This window comes from Lepidochelys kempii, chromosome 5, assembly GCF_965140265.1.
Source record: "Lepidochelys kempii isolate rLepKem1 chromosome 5, rLepKem1.hap2, whole genome shotgun sequence".
Lineage (NCBI taxonomy): Eukaryota > Metazoa > Chordata > Testudines > Cheloniidae > Lepidochelys > Lepidochelys kempii.
The window spans coordinates 35,792,617-35,809,476 of NC_133260.1; the positions used below are offsets into that span (position 1 = coordinate 35,792,617).

General features: G+C 40.8%; 1 protein-coding gene across 1 annotated transcript in view; it reads left to right on the forward strand.

The window, feature by feature from the left end:
• The window catches only part of IL31RA (interleukin 31 receptor A), a 63,163-nt gene extending 46,564 nt beyond the window's left edge, over positions 1–16,599 (forward strand). Inside the window, exons 14-19 of the mRNA XM_073343961.1 lie at positions 4,395–4,496; positions 5,938–6,084; positions 8,276–8,416; positions 10,308–10,401; positions 14,495–14,573; positions 16,031–16,599. Of these exons, the coding sequence (XP_073200062.1) occupies positions 4,395–4,496; positions 5,938–6,084; positions 8,276–8,416; positions 10,308–10,401; positions 14,495–14,573; positions 16,031–16,507 (1,040 nt within the window). The 3' untranslated portion in view covers positions 16,508–16,599. The remainder of the gene's footprint in view (positions 1–4,394; positions 4,497–5,937; positions 6,085–8,275; positions 8,417–10,307; positions 10,402–14,494; positions 14,574–16,030) is intronic.
• Positions 16,600–16,860: the final 261 nt, after the last annotated feature.

Sequence of the window (16,860 nt, forward strand, 5' to 3'; positions counted from 1 at the left end):
AGAAGTTTCCTAGTGCATTAGGGGCGGCTTCAGAGTAGTTGAAGATCTGATGTGATCCTTCCCTTCAACAGAGGTGTATTTCATAATTTTGCTGAGCAGTTTCCCCAAACAATCATGGCTTGGTTATAGGTATATGTAATTCTCATAAAACATTAAACTGTATTATAGTATCGAGATTCAAAAACAACCAACATATGAAGGGGTAATCTTCCGTGTTAATGGCCGTCTTATCTGGAATAACTCATGCTCCTTATCTGCAGATACAGAAATTTGTCTGTCGAGTGTATATATTTGAGACAGTTTAAATCTTTCCCCAGTATTGTTCATACTGTGTGCAGTAGGTGAGAACTAAATCAATTTTTTTAAAACTACTACTTCACTGAAGTAGGTGCAAAAAGGGTCACAGAAATTCTTGCTAATCTTGCTGTACTTTTATTTTACATATATGGGAAGTATAGTGAAAAGAAAATTATCTGTTAAAATTATTTCTTAGTTTTTAATCCATTTCTTCATTGGTGGTAAACTGAAATTGGAAATCTCTTAATTGATCAGTGGGCCCTTTTCTGATTTCCATTATATAAAATTGCACAATTAAAAATAGCAAACTCTTTTCAGTAAACTAGTACTCCAGATTTCAAAAGCAAATGACAACACTGACTTGTCAGAGAAGCAGTTTGACCACAGTAGACTTGCCCACTCCAAATTCATTCCCGACTGACCGGTAGCAGTTAGGCGTTGCAAGCTTCCACAGGTCTATCGCCACTCACTTATCAACTGTCAGGGCAGCTCTCCACTTGGTATTCCTGCACTTCAGGGCAGAGGAAAGCAACTCACAAAGTTCAAGGAAAGTGGCATTACGCATGCGAAAGTTTTGCAGCCACTGTGAATCATCCCATATCTGCAACACTATGCGGTCCCACCAGTCTGTGCTTGTTTGCCAGGCCCAGAATCGGCATTCCACTATATCAGCCAGCCCCACTGCCACCAGGATGTCCCAATTGCCACAGCCCGTGCTTTCAGGAATGTGTGTGTCCATGTCTTCATCACAGTCATCCCCGTGCTGACATCTTTTAGCCTGGTTTTGCACATACTCCAGGATAATGCACGAGGCGTTTACCATGCTCACAACAGCAGCAGTGAGCTGAGTGGGCTCCGTGCTTGCCGTGGTATGGTGTTTGCACAGGTAAAACAGGAAAAAAGGCGCAAAATGATTGTCTGCCATTGCTTTCAGGGAGGGAGGGAGGAAGGGGCGACTGATGACATATACCCAAAACCACCTGCGACAATGTTTTTGCCCCATCAGGCACTGGGAGCTTAACCCAGAATTCCAATGGGCAGGAGAGACTGCGGGAACTGTGGGATAGCTACCCACGGTGCACTGCTCTGTAAGTCGATGCTAGCCACGGTATTGAGGACACATTCCACCAACTTAATGCGCTTAGTGGGGACGTACACAATCAACTGTATAAAATCAATTTCTAAAAATTGACTTCTATAAAATCGACCTAATTTCATACCCCAAGCGTAGCAATCCTCAGAACAAGAATCAAGACTCACTTAGCTTGTTTAACATTTGATTGACTGTTTTGTTTTGTGTTATTTTCTGTAATGGAAGCATTTAAAGGACTGTATAAACTAGTGTATGCAGGGTTGGCTTCTTACGCCTTCATAACATGTGGAAATCGTTTCTAACTGCAGCGCCATCCTTTCCCACAGCAAGCAATGACGGTTGGGTTTCACATTTAAAAGGAGGGGCTGCGGTTTTTGGGTGGATGTGTAGCACACACCTCCTCCCACCCCACCGCGTGGCTATTCTCTGGGATGATCCCTTCACCCCTCCCCCCACCGCATGGCTATTCTTCAGGATGATCCCTTTTAGCCAAGTGCAAACAACCCAACATGAACAGGGTCCTTTTACTGTTCCCTTACAAAAATTCCCATATTTCAACCAGGTGACCATGAATGATATCACTCTCCTGAGGCTAACACAGAAAGATAAAGACCGAATGTTGCTTGAATGCGACCAAAACCCAGGACCATTCGCTGCCATGCTTTGTGCTGCAATGATTCCAGACTACTTGATACTGGCTTGGCGTGGTAAAGTGTCTGATCGTGGAGGACAAAGTAAGGCAGCCCTCCCCAGAAACCTTCTGCAAAGGCTTTCAGAGTACCTCCAGGAGAGCTTCATGGAGATGTCCCTGGAGAATTCCCGCTCCATCCTCAGATACGTTAACAAACTTTTCCAGTAGCTGTTCTGGTCGCGAATGCATCCCGATTCTTCAGGGCAAATCAGACATTAAACACGATTGCTTTTAAACCCTGTACTGTTTAAAACTCACCAGAGTTGTGTTTTCCAGCTTCAGGGTTAGGGATCCCGCCTTGGGAGGGTATTGGCTCCAGGGTGATGAAAAGGTCCTGGCTGCCGGGGAGAACAGATTCACCGCTTGCCTGCTGCTCATTCTCCTCCTCCTCCTCCTCCACAAAATCCTCCGCCCTGTGGCATGAGACTCCCCACTTGAAGGTGTCCACAGACAGTGGTGTGGTAGTGGTAGGGTCCCCCCCTAGAATGCCATGCAGCTGATCATCGAAGCGACATGTATGGGGCTCTGACCCGGAGCGACCATTTGCCTCCTTTGTCTCTTGGTAGGCTTGCCCGAGATCCTTAACTTTCGCGCGGCACTGCTGTGTGTCCCTGTTGTAGCCTCTCTCCACCAGGCCCTGTGCGATGTTTGGCATATACATTAGCATTTCTTCTTTTTGATTGGAGTTCGGCCTGCACAGATTCTTCTCCCCATACAGCAATCAGATCCAGTGTCTCCCTTTCGGTCCATGCTGGAGCTCGTTTGCGATTCTGGGGGAACTGCATGGTCACCTGTGCTGCTGAGCTCGCCATGCTGAGCAAACAGGAAATGAAATTCAAAATTTCCCGGGGCTTTTCCTGTGTACCTGGCTAGTGCATCGGAGTTGAAAGTGCTGTCCAGAGTGGTCACATTGGAGCACTCTGGGATACCTCCCGGAGGCCAATAATGTCGATTTGCGTCTGCACTACCCCAAATTCAACGCAGCAAGGTTGATTTTAGCTCTACTCCCCTTGCTGAGGAGGATTACAGAAGTCGATTTTAAGAGCCCTTTAGGTCGACGGAATGGTGTTGGTTGTGTAGACACATTCATTTTAAAATCAACCTAACATGGCTAAATTTGACCTAACCCCATAGGCATATGGGGCAGAACTGTGCATATGGCTGAAATACATAGAGCACAAGTCAGCCTGTGTATGCAAAGGTGGCTTAAAGCTCATCTTGGCATTGTCCTGATTCTGGTGCTACTCTGTGCAGTCACATCTCCCTGCACCATTTTAGCAGCATGTGACTGCTCTAATTTATGGTGGTCAGCGATGGATTCAATGAGCTGAAAAAGCAGTGGAGAATTGACATAGTTTGAGGGTCTGGCCATGTCCACTTTTCTCTGCTAAACTTGCCAAGGAGAGAGAGAGGCAGTGGCAACAGAACAAGAGCCTCTGCACTGGCTTTACACAACTGATGATAAATCATGGGGTGATCCTACTTAACTTGAATAAACTGGTTGTAGATTTAGATAAGATTAGGCTGGCAGTGTGGCTACACTAGACAATCTGGTCCAGTGTTTTCAAACATTAATTCCAGTGGTAAGTGTCTCCCAGTGAATTTCAACTGGCTGAATAGGGTTTGGGGCGGGAGATGCCCTCACACATAACTGGTTGCTAGACCTTTGGGGTTTGAACGATAATTGCCAAGAATTATACCTGGAAATAAGATGCCACTGTAGAGATTTCAGTTCAGGTGTCCTGATGTCAAGTTATTTACAAGATGAGCAGCTGCATTCTGCATAGCTGGAGCCAGCAGGAGCTCCCTTGTTACTTTTAAATGCTTTTATTACATCTTAAAGAATACTTCTTTTTGATAAGAAATAAACATAAAAAGATGGAAATCGTTTCGGAAAAAGAACAGAAGGATCATCAGCTACTCGATGTTCTCAGTCCTACCTCATAAACTTACAATAATTAGCCTTGTCAAATACAAGTGATGGTAAGATACTGTGAACATGTAAATTGCTACATAAGAAAAAGTATAATTATTCCTTAGTCAAAATATTTCTGGTGAAAAATAAGTCTGAACTCAAATGCTTTTAGAAAAGCTGCCAAATAAAGTCCATTCTATGTTTTCTCTCCATGCTTAAGTACAGCAATGGGTATAAAAGAGAATAAGCATAGATTGCACTCCTAAAAACTGAGGGAAAATACCAGTATGGAGCATTCCTAAATTCACCTAACACTAGCAGGAAAATACAACTTTATTTTCCTTATGTAAATCTTAAATGAAGGACATGTATCTGATAAATATTTTTTTTTCTTACAGGTGCCTTTAAACCTTTCAAATGCTATAATATCTCAGTGTATCCTCTCTATGGAAATAAAATAGGAACTCCACATTCCATACAAGCTTATGTTCAAGAAGGACGTATGTATATTAAACTATCAATACGGTCAAACCCTCTGTATTACTCTCTATCTTGTAATAGCATCTGTGTTATGTGCTTAAGACCTGTGTTACTAAGGGAAGGAAGTAGTGATTAGTGCATAGAACTGTGAGTTAGGATTCCTGGTTTTTATTTTCAGTTCAGGTATTGACTTGCCGTGTATTTCATGGAAAGTAATTTAATCTGTGTACCTCAGTTTTCCCATTTTGTGATATGAGTATAGAGCTTAATTTGCAGGGTTGTTGTAGGTTTGAGTAATGTTTGTAGAGCACTTTGAGAAAAGTGCTTTACAAACATTGTAGAAGAAAACTGCCACAAAATGTATTCAAATTGTTTTTATTATTGTAAATATGGGCCAAATCTTAAACATTGCAGTCTCATTTAGACGTAGTTTACGCTATTTTTCAAGGATGTAACTTACTGAATTTTTTTATATTCAATTTTACTTTTTCCAGTGGAAGGGTGATTTTGGTGTACAGACTAAAATGAGTAGTTTGAAAAGTTTGGAGTTTTGCTCTGTTTTTACAGTGTAATGGAAAATATATGTTCCTGCTTATTAAGATTTGTTTAAATGGTAGAAAATCTTGCCGTTTCACATTGGGCGGAAATTGTGCATTGATTACTGTTTTTAGTAGAACTGTAATGTGAATTGGCTGAATTATACAGCTAATTGTAAGAACCAAGTTTGGTGGTAGATTCAAGATTTCAGGCTGTGGACTGGTGAAGCCTCCAGGGAACTGGGTACAGTACAATGATAATAGAGCATATAATTGTTAAGGAAACCTCGATGTATTGGCTTATTCATGAATGGACAGTTGCTGGTTGGTTTTGAATGCTATTTAGTTATAGTTAAGATGCTTTGGTGGTGGTGGTGGTTGATTTGAGAGAGGGACGAGATGTTATGCCTTTTGAGTGGACTGGAGCATACAGAGCTCTTGCTAAATAGTTTTTGAATTGTGCATATAGAGTTTTGATTACATAGGTAAGGAGGCTGATCTTGTGGATGGAGCGTTGAACTGGGACTTGGGAATCCTGGGTTCAATTCCCCACTTACAGACCTCCTGTGTGACTAGGGCAAGTCACTTAACCTGTCCTGTGCCTTGGTTTCCCATCTGTAAAATGGATGTAATAGTTTCCTAGCTCACAGGAGTGTTAAGGATAAAATCCTTTAGTGATTGTGAGGTGTTCAGATACATACCATCACCACCACAGTAATTATCAAGAGAGAAGGTGCAAACATTACCCAAGTAGATGGCATCTCTGAAAAGATGAGAAAAGCTAGGAATAGTGTCTGATCTCTGATAAAGGGTATATTAGGTAAATAGTACCTGTCCCTTTATATCTCTGCTCTGTACGGATTAGTAAAGTTGTGCCATTTAAAATATTTTATGTACATTTATTACATTTCTGTATTTTTTGTAGGTCCATCAGTTGGTCCTGTGGCTAAAACAGACAATCTGGGGAAAAATGAGGCTATGATAAAATGGAAAAAGATTCCAAAAGATAAAAGAAATGGCTTTATTATTAACTATACAATATTTTATAAACCTGAAGGTGGAAAAGAATTAAGTAAGTAAAAGTTCTCCACTCTGTTACACCAGTGTGCTGACCCAGGATGTCTGTTACTTTATGAAGATATCAGCATACAATACCTGTTGCTAGTTAAAACACTAGAAAGTTTTGCCAGAGAGAATTTCACTCTTTGTAGGCTAAAGTGGTGACTGATCACTTTCCAGATAGTTATGTTTCAGGTGGGGGAGCAGCAGAGTTATCTATGATTTGTGTGCTTTGTCATGGTCACCAAAAGTGCTTTGCTGTTCTCTGTCATTCTCTTCGCAATTATATAATGCTAAGGGCTCAATTATGTAGAACCCAGGCCCAGAATATCTAAGAGTATGTCTACACAGTAAAAAACCAAAACAAACAAAAATGTGACAGATGTAGTCATGTTGCTGAATGCACTACTGGAAGGCATTCAGATACTATAGTGATGACTAAAGTTGTTTGAAATTTTCTCAACTAACATAGTTTATTTACCAAAAAACACAGTTTCAATTGACTGGAAACTATCAGTGAGTTTGACTCCACACGTTTTGGCTGGGATGAGGTTTTCAGGGCTGGCTTCAGATGGGTGTGTGTGTGTGTACACACACTTGTTTGGGATGTAGGAAATTGCCTGTCCTTCCTGCCTGTCTTGTAGATAGGTACTGCTGTATCCCACTGCTTTTTGTCATTCCATATTTCAGAAATGCTTGTTGTGTCAAGGTCCATTTCCATTGCTAGGCATTCTTTCTTATTTTTGCTTTAAGCTTCTCTCTTGGTCTGTAGGCATTTAAGGCATTCTAGCTTTTATTTAAAAAAAAAATAATCTCAAACCAGTGGGTCCTATTGGAACTTCATTTGCTTCTGGATGCCCAAATCACAGTAGGGGCCAATAGTACGCTTGCCAATATGTAAATGGAAGGAGGAAGTTGCAACTATTCCTATATGATGTAGACATCTCCACGCTTATTCTTGCTATCTTATTTCTTGTCTGGTTTTATGCAGTATGCTCTTTGCCATGCCATCTCTGAAGACCACTCAGCTTTCAAGATGATTCTGTTACTCTCACATTAGTGGTGCTGGCTTCCGGTTTTCCCTGGAGGTACTCAACCCCCACTCAGCCACAGGCCTTGCCACCACTCCACCCCTTCCCCCAAGGCCTGCCCTGCCTTTTCCCCTGAGTGTGCCCCATTTCCACTCCTTCCCCTCCATCCCAGTGCCTCCTACCTGTCGCAGAAGAGCTGATCCACGGCCGGAAGAGGAGCTTGCCTGCCGTTGGGTGCTAAGCATCCACTAATTTTTTTGGAGCACCCTTGGAGTTGGCACCTCTGTCTCAGATCCTTAATTATTTAGACCTGGGGTTCTCATCTTGTGGGTGGTCCGGTGACAGACTGCAGAATCTCTCACAGAAACAATTAAATTGCAGGATTGTGAAAATTATACAACATAAAGTTTACCAAATATTTTAAAATCTTAGCTTCTTAACCGATTCACTTGTCCCTAACAACAATTTAATTCTGCATTTCTAATTAATGTTTAGACAGTGGATAGTCTAACAAAGAAAATTATACAAACTTGAACGATCATTATTTTGATAGTTCTTTAAGTTCTTCTCTGCAGTTCAGCCTGACCTGCCTTGTGTTAATGGGTCTAAATATTTTCAGCCCTACCATTTTTCTGTAATTCTGTGAGATCTCATAAATAAAACTTTTTTGGCTGTTTCACTGCTTGAATGGAAGACATCCAAGAAACACCTAGGTGTGGCATATAATGGTGGTATTAAGTATGTAGGGTGGACTGGACTGTGCTGTGCTGAACAAATGTGGGATGGTAACGCTGTCTTTTAGTTCAGACATAATACCAAGGTTCTACAGCTTGCAATAACAGAGATGCCATAGTACTTTTATTAAGGGTAAAATATTGGCTCTGGTTATTATATTTTACCTATCTAAACTCAATAGTGAATTTTCAGTTGGATATAGAATTATTCACTTTCTGTCCTGAACTGTGATGTTGTATTGTTATGCTCTGTTTAACAAAATTTCAGTGTTCCACACTGATGATCCCTTTGATTATATTTTATTTCAGCTTGTCTCTAAAGCATTTGGGGATCTTTCAGTGTGAACAGTGCTATATAAATGTAAAATTGTAATGGTTAACGCTTGCTTTTCTTTAATTTCTATATCTTTTTTTATTTATAATATCTTTGACTGAAAAGATGAAACTGTGAACTCTGATGTTCTGCAATACAGACTGAAATCTCTGCAAGCAAACACCCAGTATACTGCTCATGTCATGGCAGCCACCAAAGCTGGTGGAACCCATGGAAACAGGATAACCTTCAGCACTTTGAAATTCAGTAAGTAATTTTCAGTGTTAACTGTCATTGCTTTTCCAGTATTTTTGTGTAAGAGACAGAGTTTTTTGATTTAGGCATTTCTTAGGCCAATCCCAATCTACTCTGCCTCTGACTTTTTGAACAAAACAAAGAAAAATAAAAAAATAGTTTAAATTTAATTCAGCTCATTGGAAGACATTGTAAGCCAAATCTACAAAAGATTAAAAGTTTTAAAAACTAAGGTCCCAATACTGCAAGCAACAATACACAGGCAGACTGTTGTGCTCACATGAATCTCCGCTCTGCGCACATGCAGTAGTCTGCTTCTGTGCTGTTAATTAGAGGACTGGGACCTACTATGTCACCAGAAGGGGAAAATGTGTATCTTAGAAACTGGGCTCAAAATATTTATGCATTGTGATTGTCTTGTTGTCTTTTTTTTTTTTTTCCCCCTCCCCATATGGAACAACTCCCTGCTAACCAACCACATTTTCCTCTGAATTGAATTTGGCCAGTAGGATACTCAATACACACTGGTGGTTAATATAAAATCTTTTTCTTATTTTCTTACTGTCTATATTTGTATCTTTCTCCTAGGGAGATCATAGGATAGCTATGAATTGAAGTTAAAATTGTCATATCAAGATGTTAAATGGAAGAAACAATGAATGCCAACATTTCCTTATTTCTGCTGGCAGAACACTCTGAGACATGTCCCCTGTATCTGACTTTCTGTTCATTTTGTAGTGTGCGGGGGGGGGGGGTGGCACTGGATCAGCTGCTGGAATAAAATTACATAGTACTGTCTATAGCTCTGCAGTTGTGACTAGAGCTAGGCAAATCTTTTTTGGACAAATAGATTATTCACCAAAATATGGGTTTTTTTGGTTGACCCAAAACTTCTTCCCAGCTGAAAGCAATTGAATCAAATTTGAGAAGTTTTACAGGGCCAGCTTCAGTAAACTGTCAGGGTGAGGGTGTCTGTCCTTTAGTTCAGTAGTTAGAATGCTTGCTTGGGGTGGGAGACTCAGGTTTGAATCCCCACTCTGGAGCAGGGACTTGAACTCAGATCTCCCACATTCCAGGTGAGCAGTCTAACCGCAAAGCTAAAAGCTACTGGGTGTGTGGGGGGGTACTCTCTCCCTGATTCAGAGGAGGGGTTTAAATCCAAATCTCCTGCCTCCCAGATGATCACCAAGATATAGAGTCAGTCTCACTCTCTCTTTCTTTGGTCCTGTGAATATTAAAGTATTTATAACACGTGGAGCAGCTTCAACAGGAGATACTGAGAGCAACCAACTTCAGATTAGCATGTAGTCTGGTGGTTAGGATGCTCATGTAGGAGTGGGCAATGCTGAGTTTAAGTTACTGCTACAGCAAGGAGAATCAAATTTGGATCTCCAACATCCAGGCAAGTGTCCTAACTACTGGACTAAACATTATGAGTAATGGATATGCCCAGAGACAGTTTGCTGAAGCTACCTAGACTTCTCCGGTTTGATGACAGATTTTGAACATTTGTAGGAAATGAACCAAATAATTATTTTCTGGTTTTGTTTGTGGCTTGATACCAACTTGATACTGGCTGCCAACTAGACATCGAGCATCTCCCGTCAACATAGCGTAGTGCGGACCCTCCGGTAAGTAGATCTAAGTATGTCGACTTCAGCTACGTTATTCACATAGCTGAAGTTGCATAACTTAGATCGATCTCCCCCGTAGTATAGATAAGGCCTGAGCATGTGTTGTACAGTGGCAGACAGTACCTTAGTCAGTTGGTCAAGGATGTGACAACCAGCGCCTTTATAACTTGTGCTACTAAGATGGCTTTAATTATATAGTCTAAAAGTGAAAATTTGCTCTGTAGTGTAATATACTAAGAAATGTTTCAATGCTTGTTCTTTCTCTAAAGGTGAAGAAGACTTTATTTTTATAACATTACCGTTTGGATTTTGTATGCTCTTATTATTAATCCTTGGCATAACCTGTACTCTAAAAAAACACACGTGAGTAAATTTTTCTGTGCTTGTTAAAGGTGAAAATAATGCATTTTAACACACAAAAGGTTAGTATTTTTATTTAAAGACAATGCTGGCTTGTTAAAGACTCAAATCTGTATGGAGATAAGAAAATGTCCTGATTTGCTAAAATTAAACAAATAGACATATGTTTAGAATTATTGTGACTGCAGCCAATAGATGTATTTCGTCACTAGTGTTTGTTTTTGCAACTATATCTCTCACTCACACTCACCCTATATTTAAAGACCATGTAGGTTGCAAAGTCAGACAATCAAAAGTTAGGAAATGTCAGAACTAAGATTGTCTGCGCAACCTTAAGTTCAGTAGTTAGAATGCTTGCTTGGAGTGTGGGAAACTCAGGTTTGAATCCCCATTCTGGAACAGCATGTGCTGGGTCATCATCGAAGACTGCCATAACACGAAATATATGGCAGAATGTGGATAAAACCACAGAGCAGGAGATATACAATTCTCCTCCAAGGAGTGCAGTCACAAATTTAATTAATGCCTTATTTTTTAATGAATGTCATCGGGATCGGCCAGAATAGCATTACTGATTAACGAAGCCATACCAGAGCCAGCCAGGACAGAGTGGCACACCCATGCCACCACTGTTTTTTATATCAACAAGGGGAATGAGATTGATCGCCTCTGCATATAAAGCAGCAAATCTCTGAAACTGGTGCATCAGTCCCCTGATCCTCCTGTCTGCAGTCTATCTTCCTGGAATGCAGAAGGTAGTCACAGACTCACTCATCAGACGCTCTATCAACTTGTCAGGTAGGAACTTCACAGCTCAGTGGGTATATGACATGTTCACATGATGAGGGACCCCGACCAGAGACCTATTCGCTTCCCAGATGAAAAGCAAATGCACCACATACTGCTCCTGGGGAGCTCTCGGCCATTGTTCCTAGGGCAATGCTCTCCTGATCAGACCAACTCAACTACGCCTTTCCTCCACGACCACTCTTGCCTGGAGTGCTGCACAAGAGCTGATGAGACAGAACAATGGACATTCTGGTCGCCCCCTGCTGGACCAGACAATTCTGATTTCCCAATCTCCTCCACATGTCATCCTGCCCTCAATTCTCATCCTGAACTTCCCCAATCTGCTGACTAGAGTGACAAGATGTCCCGATTTTATAGGGACAGTCCTGATATTTGGGGCTTTTTCTTGTATAGGAATCTATTACGCCCCCATCCCGTCCTGATTTTTGACACTTTCTATCTAGTCACCCTGCTGCTGATCCAGTACAATGGCGAGATCAGGCATCAGTCCACATGCGCTCCACCTCAGTGCATGATACTTGGATGGGCATCTGCTTTACAATGGTTGTGTTCTTCGGCTGTACAAGATATTTTCTCCAGCAGCAGGAAGAATTCCGCTGGACAATGTTTCCAAGCCAGGTGGAGATGTTTCTTGTCTTGGGCACAACAGTGGGAATTACCTTCATCCTGGATTACATTCTGTCTTTAAAGTCATCAGGTTTCGCCATCAGCTCTTTGAGAGTCCTCTTACTGGCAATTAGTGTGTTCCACCCTCCAATGGAAGGTTGCTCTGTCTTTACATGCCCACTAACTGCTAGGTTTTGGAGAGGCCATTAGCAATCAGGAGGTCCTCTAGACTGTTTATTGCAGTAGCGGAGTGACTTAGGGTACAGGTCATCACCATACAGAGAATCTCCAAATGGATTTCTGATTGCATTAAACTCTGCTACCTACTATTGGGCCTCCATCTCCCTCCCTCCCCCCCCCCCCAGGGTGTGGGCTCACACCATGAGAACGCAGGCTTCAATCCTGGCCTCCCTTCAGACATACGTAGGGCAGCCACGTGGAGTTCGGTACACACCTTTGCAGCACACTACACCTTGGTGCAGGACTCAATGGCAGATGAATCCTTAGGCACAGCAGTTCTCTGCAAGATCATTCCATCCTCATCCTCGCACCCTTCTCCCACTTAAGTACTGCTTGTTAATCACCCTCCGTTAACATAAGAGAGTCTCCCTACTGTCATATTTGGTGCCTGTCCCAGCCTTGGCCTGGAGCGGAATTACAAGGAAAGTGTGGCTTTGCACCTGAAGTCCTGGGCTGGAACATGCTCAGTTGCTCTGTGAGAATAGTGCATGCACAGTCTGGTCACATGTAGATGCTGTGAGGTGTGGTGCCTCCTCACTGATGACAAAATCTTTGGAGACTTTAGCTACTAAACCATTAGAAGTCTTTACTGAGCATGTGCAAACTGATTTTTTTTTTTAAAGGGTTACAATTTGGCCAAATTTGGGCAGATTTTCATGCGAAGAGCAAAAAACATATCCCTGACGTAAAGGCTACCCCTGGCCAAATTTCCAGTCCCTGCTCCAAAGCATAGGATTCCTAGAACTTCACAAAGAAATGGTCCTAAGACTTTTTAACACTGCAAAACAACATATTTTCCCCTAACTTATTGTCAGAAAAGACTGAGCTGTTTAGGCTGAAATTTAAAAATCTGCTGAAGGCAGACATCTGATGTGGAAAATTTCAGCCCCCAAATGTTAAAATTTGGTAAAGTTATAGTGATTGAAAACAGGGTCTTATAATAGGAAGCTTCGAGTAGTGTTGGTACGTAGCATTGCCAGCTCCACCCATAGTACCCACCGTAACATGGAGCTTATATAGCCTCAACATCGTTGTAGTCTCTTGTCTTTTATATTTGTGTGTGTGTCTCTCTCTCTCTCAATATGTTTATGAAAAACTAGGCCCCAAGCCTGCAAAAATCTAAGTACTTGCATAACTTTACTCATATGTGTAGTCCATAGGTTTCAAAGGGACTACTTATGTGAGTAAAGTTATGCACACATGTAAATAATTGTGAGTTCAAGGATATAATTGGTACGGGCAGCAATTCTGTTTGTCTTTAAAGCATTCACAAAGCTAATTTTAATTACTAATGTTTATTAAAGTGGTTTATGCACTTTTTAATATATAAATACATGAATTGGCTCTGCCCTATTTTGGCTGGGAGCTCCTACTGTTCAGGTTGTGTTCCCATGTAAATTCTAATTTTAAATTTTTTTCTGACTGCTACAGAATGCTGAGTATTGATTTGGAGACAGTGTCCTGAGTGCAGTCAATCTTTTCTGTGAAATAGGCTGATAATTATGTTACAGTTTAAAAAAAACAAAGAGCATATTTTTGCTGTCGAGTTAACTCGAATGTCACCCACATGCACAAACCGTTCACTCGAGTTGGCTTGCCTCTCGGGGGTATTGGTAAGGCTATGATTTTGGCATGGGTATTTTTAATAAAAGGTATGAAGAGGACATGGGCAATAAACAATAAATCACAGAAACGTACACACAGTAATGCAGTTTTCACTACATCAATACAATTGCCTGGGGCCCCACGCCACGGGGCACCCTGTGAAGCTAAGTTAAGGGCGGTGGGGCTCAGGCTTCAGCTGAAGTCGAAGCCTGAGCCCTGCCACCTGGGGCTGAAGCCAAAGCCCAAGTCCTGCCACAGAATCCGTGACAAGAATTGTAGCCTCAGGTATTGGATTCAGCTCAAGTCAGCACAACTCATCAGCTGCTAATAAAACCACAGTGAGGAGTTCCTGTATTGTTTTGCACTGCGACTGTTCTCACTTGAGCTAGATTAACTCAAGAGGAGTTAAGTTAACTTTACAATGAGGACATACTCTAAAAAATAACCCAGACACTCTTCATTCTAAGCCTAATTTAGGCATGTCATAATAAAGACTTGGCTTATGTAGCTTGAATAGTTACAATTGCAGCTTTATTTTCTGTATTTAATGGTAAACATTGGTTTAAACCAAAAACTCAGGTTCCAGGTAACACATTGGTATTGCTTTTAAACAGTTTTTCTCTAGCCCATGAGAATTGACTTGAGAGAAAGCAGTTCCCCTTATTATAATAATTAGATAATGAATACAGAGAAAGGACTTCCCTTGACAAATGTTCACCATTCACATTTTCTGTATTTAATCCTTTCATGTACTGGTACAGTATTCCTATGGCATTCATCATGTCAGTCATCTAATTCCTACATCAAAAGGCCAAATCTCCTTTCTGAATTGCAGGTTGAAAAAGGTTTGCTGGCCTGATATACCAGATCCTGCAGAGAGCATTGCTGTGGAGTGGCCTACTGATGTGCTTAAGGTAACATCAGATTGCTGTTAAGAAAAACAAATATGTGATGTGGGTAAATGTGAGTAAATTTTCTGATAAACAATTGAAGCATGATGGACTAGATTAATTAAATCAGTGATGATTATAATGATGCTCTCTCAGGGATGAATTTGACCAAACGTAACCTTCTTTTATAGATACCTCCATAGGCACCTATATTTACTACTTTCTAATATAGCATGATAAGTTGTACTCCTGTAGTTCATTTTCCCCAACTTGTCTTGCATGAGATGAGTTTCTGCCTGTGATGGGACCTATGTTCCAGATGCTCATCTGTCTGCCCAGTTAAGTGGGCAGTCATCTCTAAAGTAATTCGCCCATTCTCATTAGATTACAACATATCTTAAGAGTTTACATCCTAAAATATGAGTCAGAGTACCATGTTTAAAATTATAGCATTTATTACCCTTTTTAATAGACAAAATTCATACAGAATAAGTGTAAACAAAACCATATTACTAAAACTGTCAGATGTTTATACTTTTGTGAAGTTTTGTTGCAGAGAAAGATAAAAGATAAACTTAACAAAAACTGACAAACACTCATGAAGAATGTTCTAGCCTGACCCATCACAGGAGATGACAGGTATGCAGAAGTCTGTATGCCTGTCTCTGAGAGGGTCTGAGAGTGCTTCTCTGTCACCCTTAGTTCTTAGTGTTTAATTTCCCAGGCCCCCTCTCAGCTTTCCTGTGGAGGAGGAAGATCAAGGTTCTTCTCTGAGTGCCTGTCGTGTATTTTTCTTTTGGTGCACATGTGCTTGAGATTGGAATCTTTTGGCCAACAGTGTCCTTTGAGCTGTGTCTGTGCCCTGCTTATCCTCAGGCCCCACCTTCCCCACCCAATGGTATAAAGAGCAGAGTGAGTCCAACTGACCTGTTCCTCCTTAGTGCCTATCATATTATCGTATCATATCTTCAGTTTTGCCACTGGATCCATTTTCATTTATTTGCATAGTATTTACTGAAATCTAATAGAGTTGGACAGATGTCACTAAAAGCGTAATTTAAAGACAATGGGGTTGCAGGTATAACTCAGGGAAAATTTTGCCTGTAGAATTTACTGGTCATCATATGCAAAATGAAAATACTCTAGCGTGATTCCTGGCACAGTTTGAGTTTACAGGGCTTGTCAGTTAGAAAACAGTCATTTTACTAGTAAACTGAGAAAATTTGATATGGAATCATTGAGACAATAAATGTGGAGCTTCACACTGCCATTTTCATAGTCACTTTTCGGAAAACTGTATTTCAAGAGAAATGCATATCAAGGTTTCATTAACTGGCTTCTTAAACATACAGACTTGAACAGAGCTGAAGTGTGTGTGTGTGTGTGTGGGGGGGGTGTTCTTTTAAAAGATCTTTCTAATGTATCTTCCTTTGTACTGATGTAAGTTTCAAGGGTCTCTCTTTTTTTTTTTTAACTGACAGAATAATTCGCCTCTGAAGAAAGTACAATCTGAGGATGGGACAGTAGATCCTGAAGGCATCTGTGTTTTGGAATCATGCTTTCTTGCTGAAGACCATACTGCATTATTAGTAAAGAGTCATGAGAACTATGATTCTAAACATACAAATGTTTGTAAAAAGGACATAGGTAATGGAAATAAAAATATTTTTTATGGTGAAGAATATGAAGTTGTAAAACCACTATCACCATCAATTCCATATATAGTTACAGAACAAGACCAGAGGAGTCAAATGCTGCTTTCAGCTTTGATCCCTACCAGGAGAATCCAACATCAGCATCTAGAAATATCAAAAGAGGGCTTATGTAAGTCCTTGCATTCTTCAGTCGAGAATTCCAAAGAGAATGAAAAGGAGGAAATTCTAGAATGCACAGATTTCAAAGAAGAAACTAAAATCAATCCATATCTGAAAAATTCTGTAATACAAGGGAATTTCTAATTTCTGTGAATTTGCCAGAATACAATAAGGAAGCCAAAAACCAGTTGCTTGTCTTAGCCCCTTTCCAGCAAAACACTCTAAGGCAACCACATGTGACACTGGACATCCTTTGAACAGACCACAGCTGATCAGTACATATCTGCAAAGTCATTTTGAGGTATTGTACTGTCCAGCTGGTCTCCTGCTTTCTCCTGGAGGGAGTGTTGCCTTCCATACATACATGCATTCAAGTTCTCTTGGCATTACTTACTTGACTGAAAATTCCTAGTTTGTTTGAACCACTTTGAAGGAATTCATGCATTTCATCATCTGTTAATTTTGACTTCATATTATTCTGTTTAACAGACAGAGAA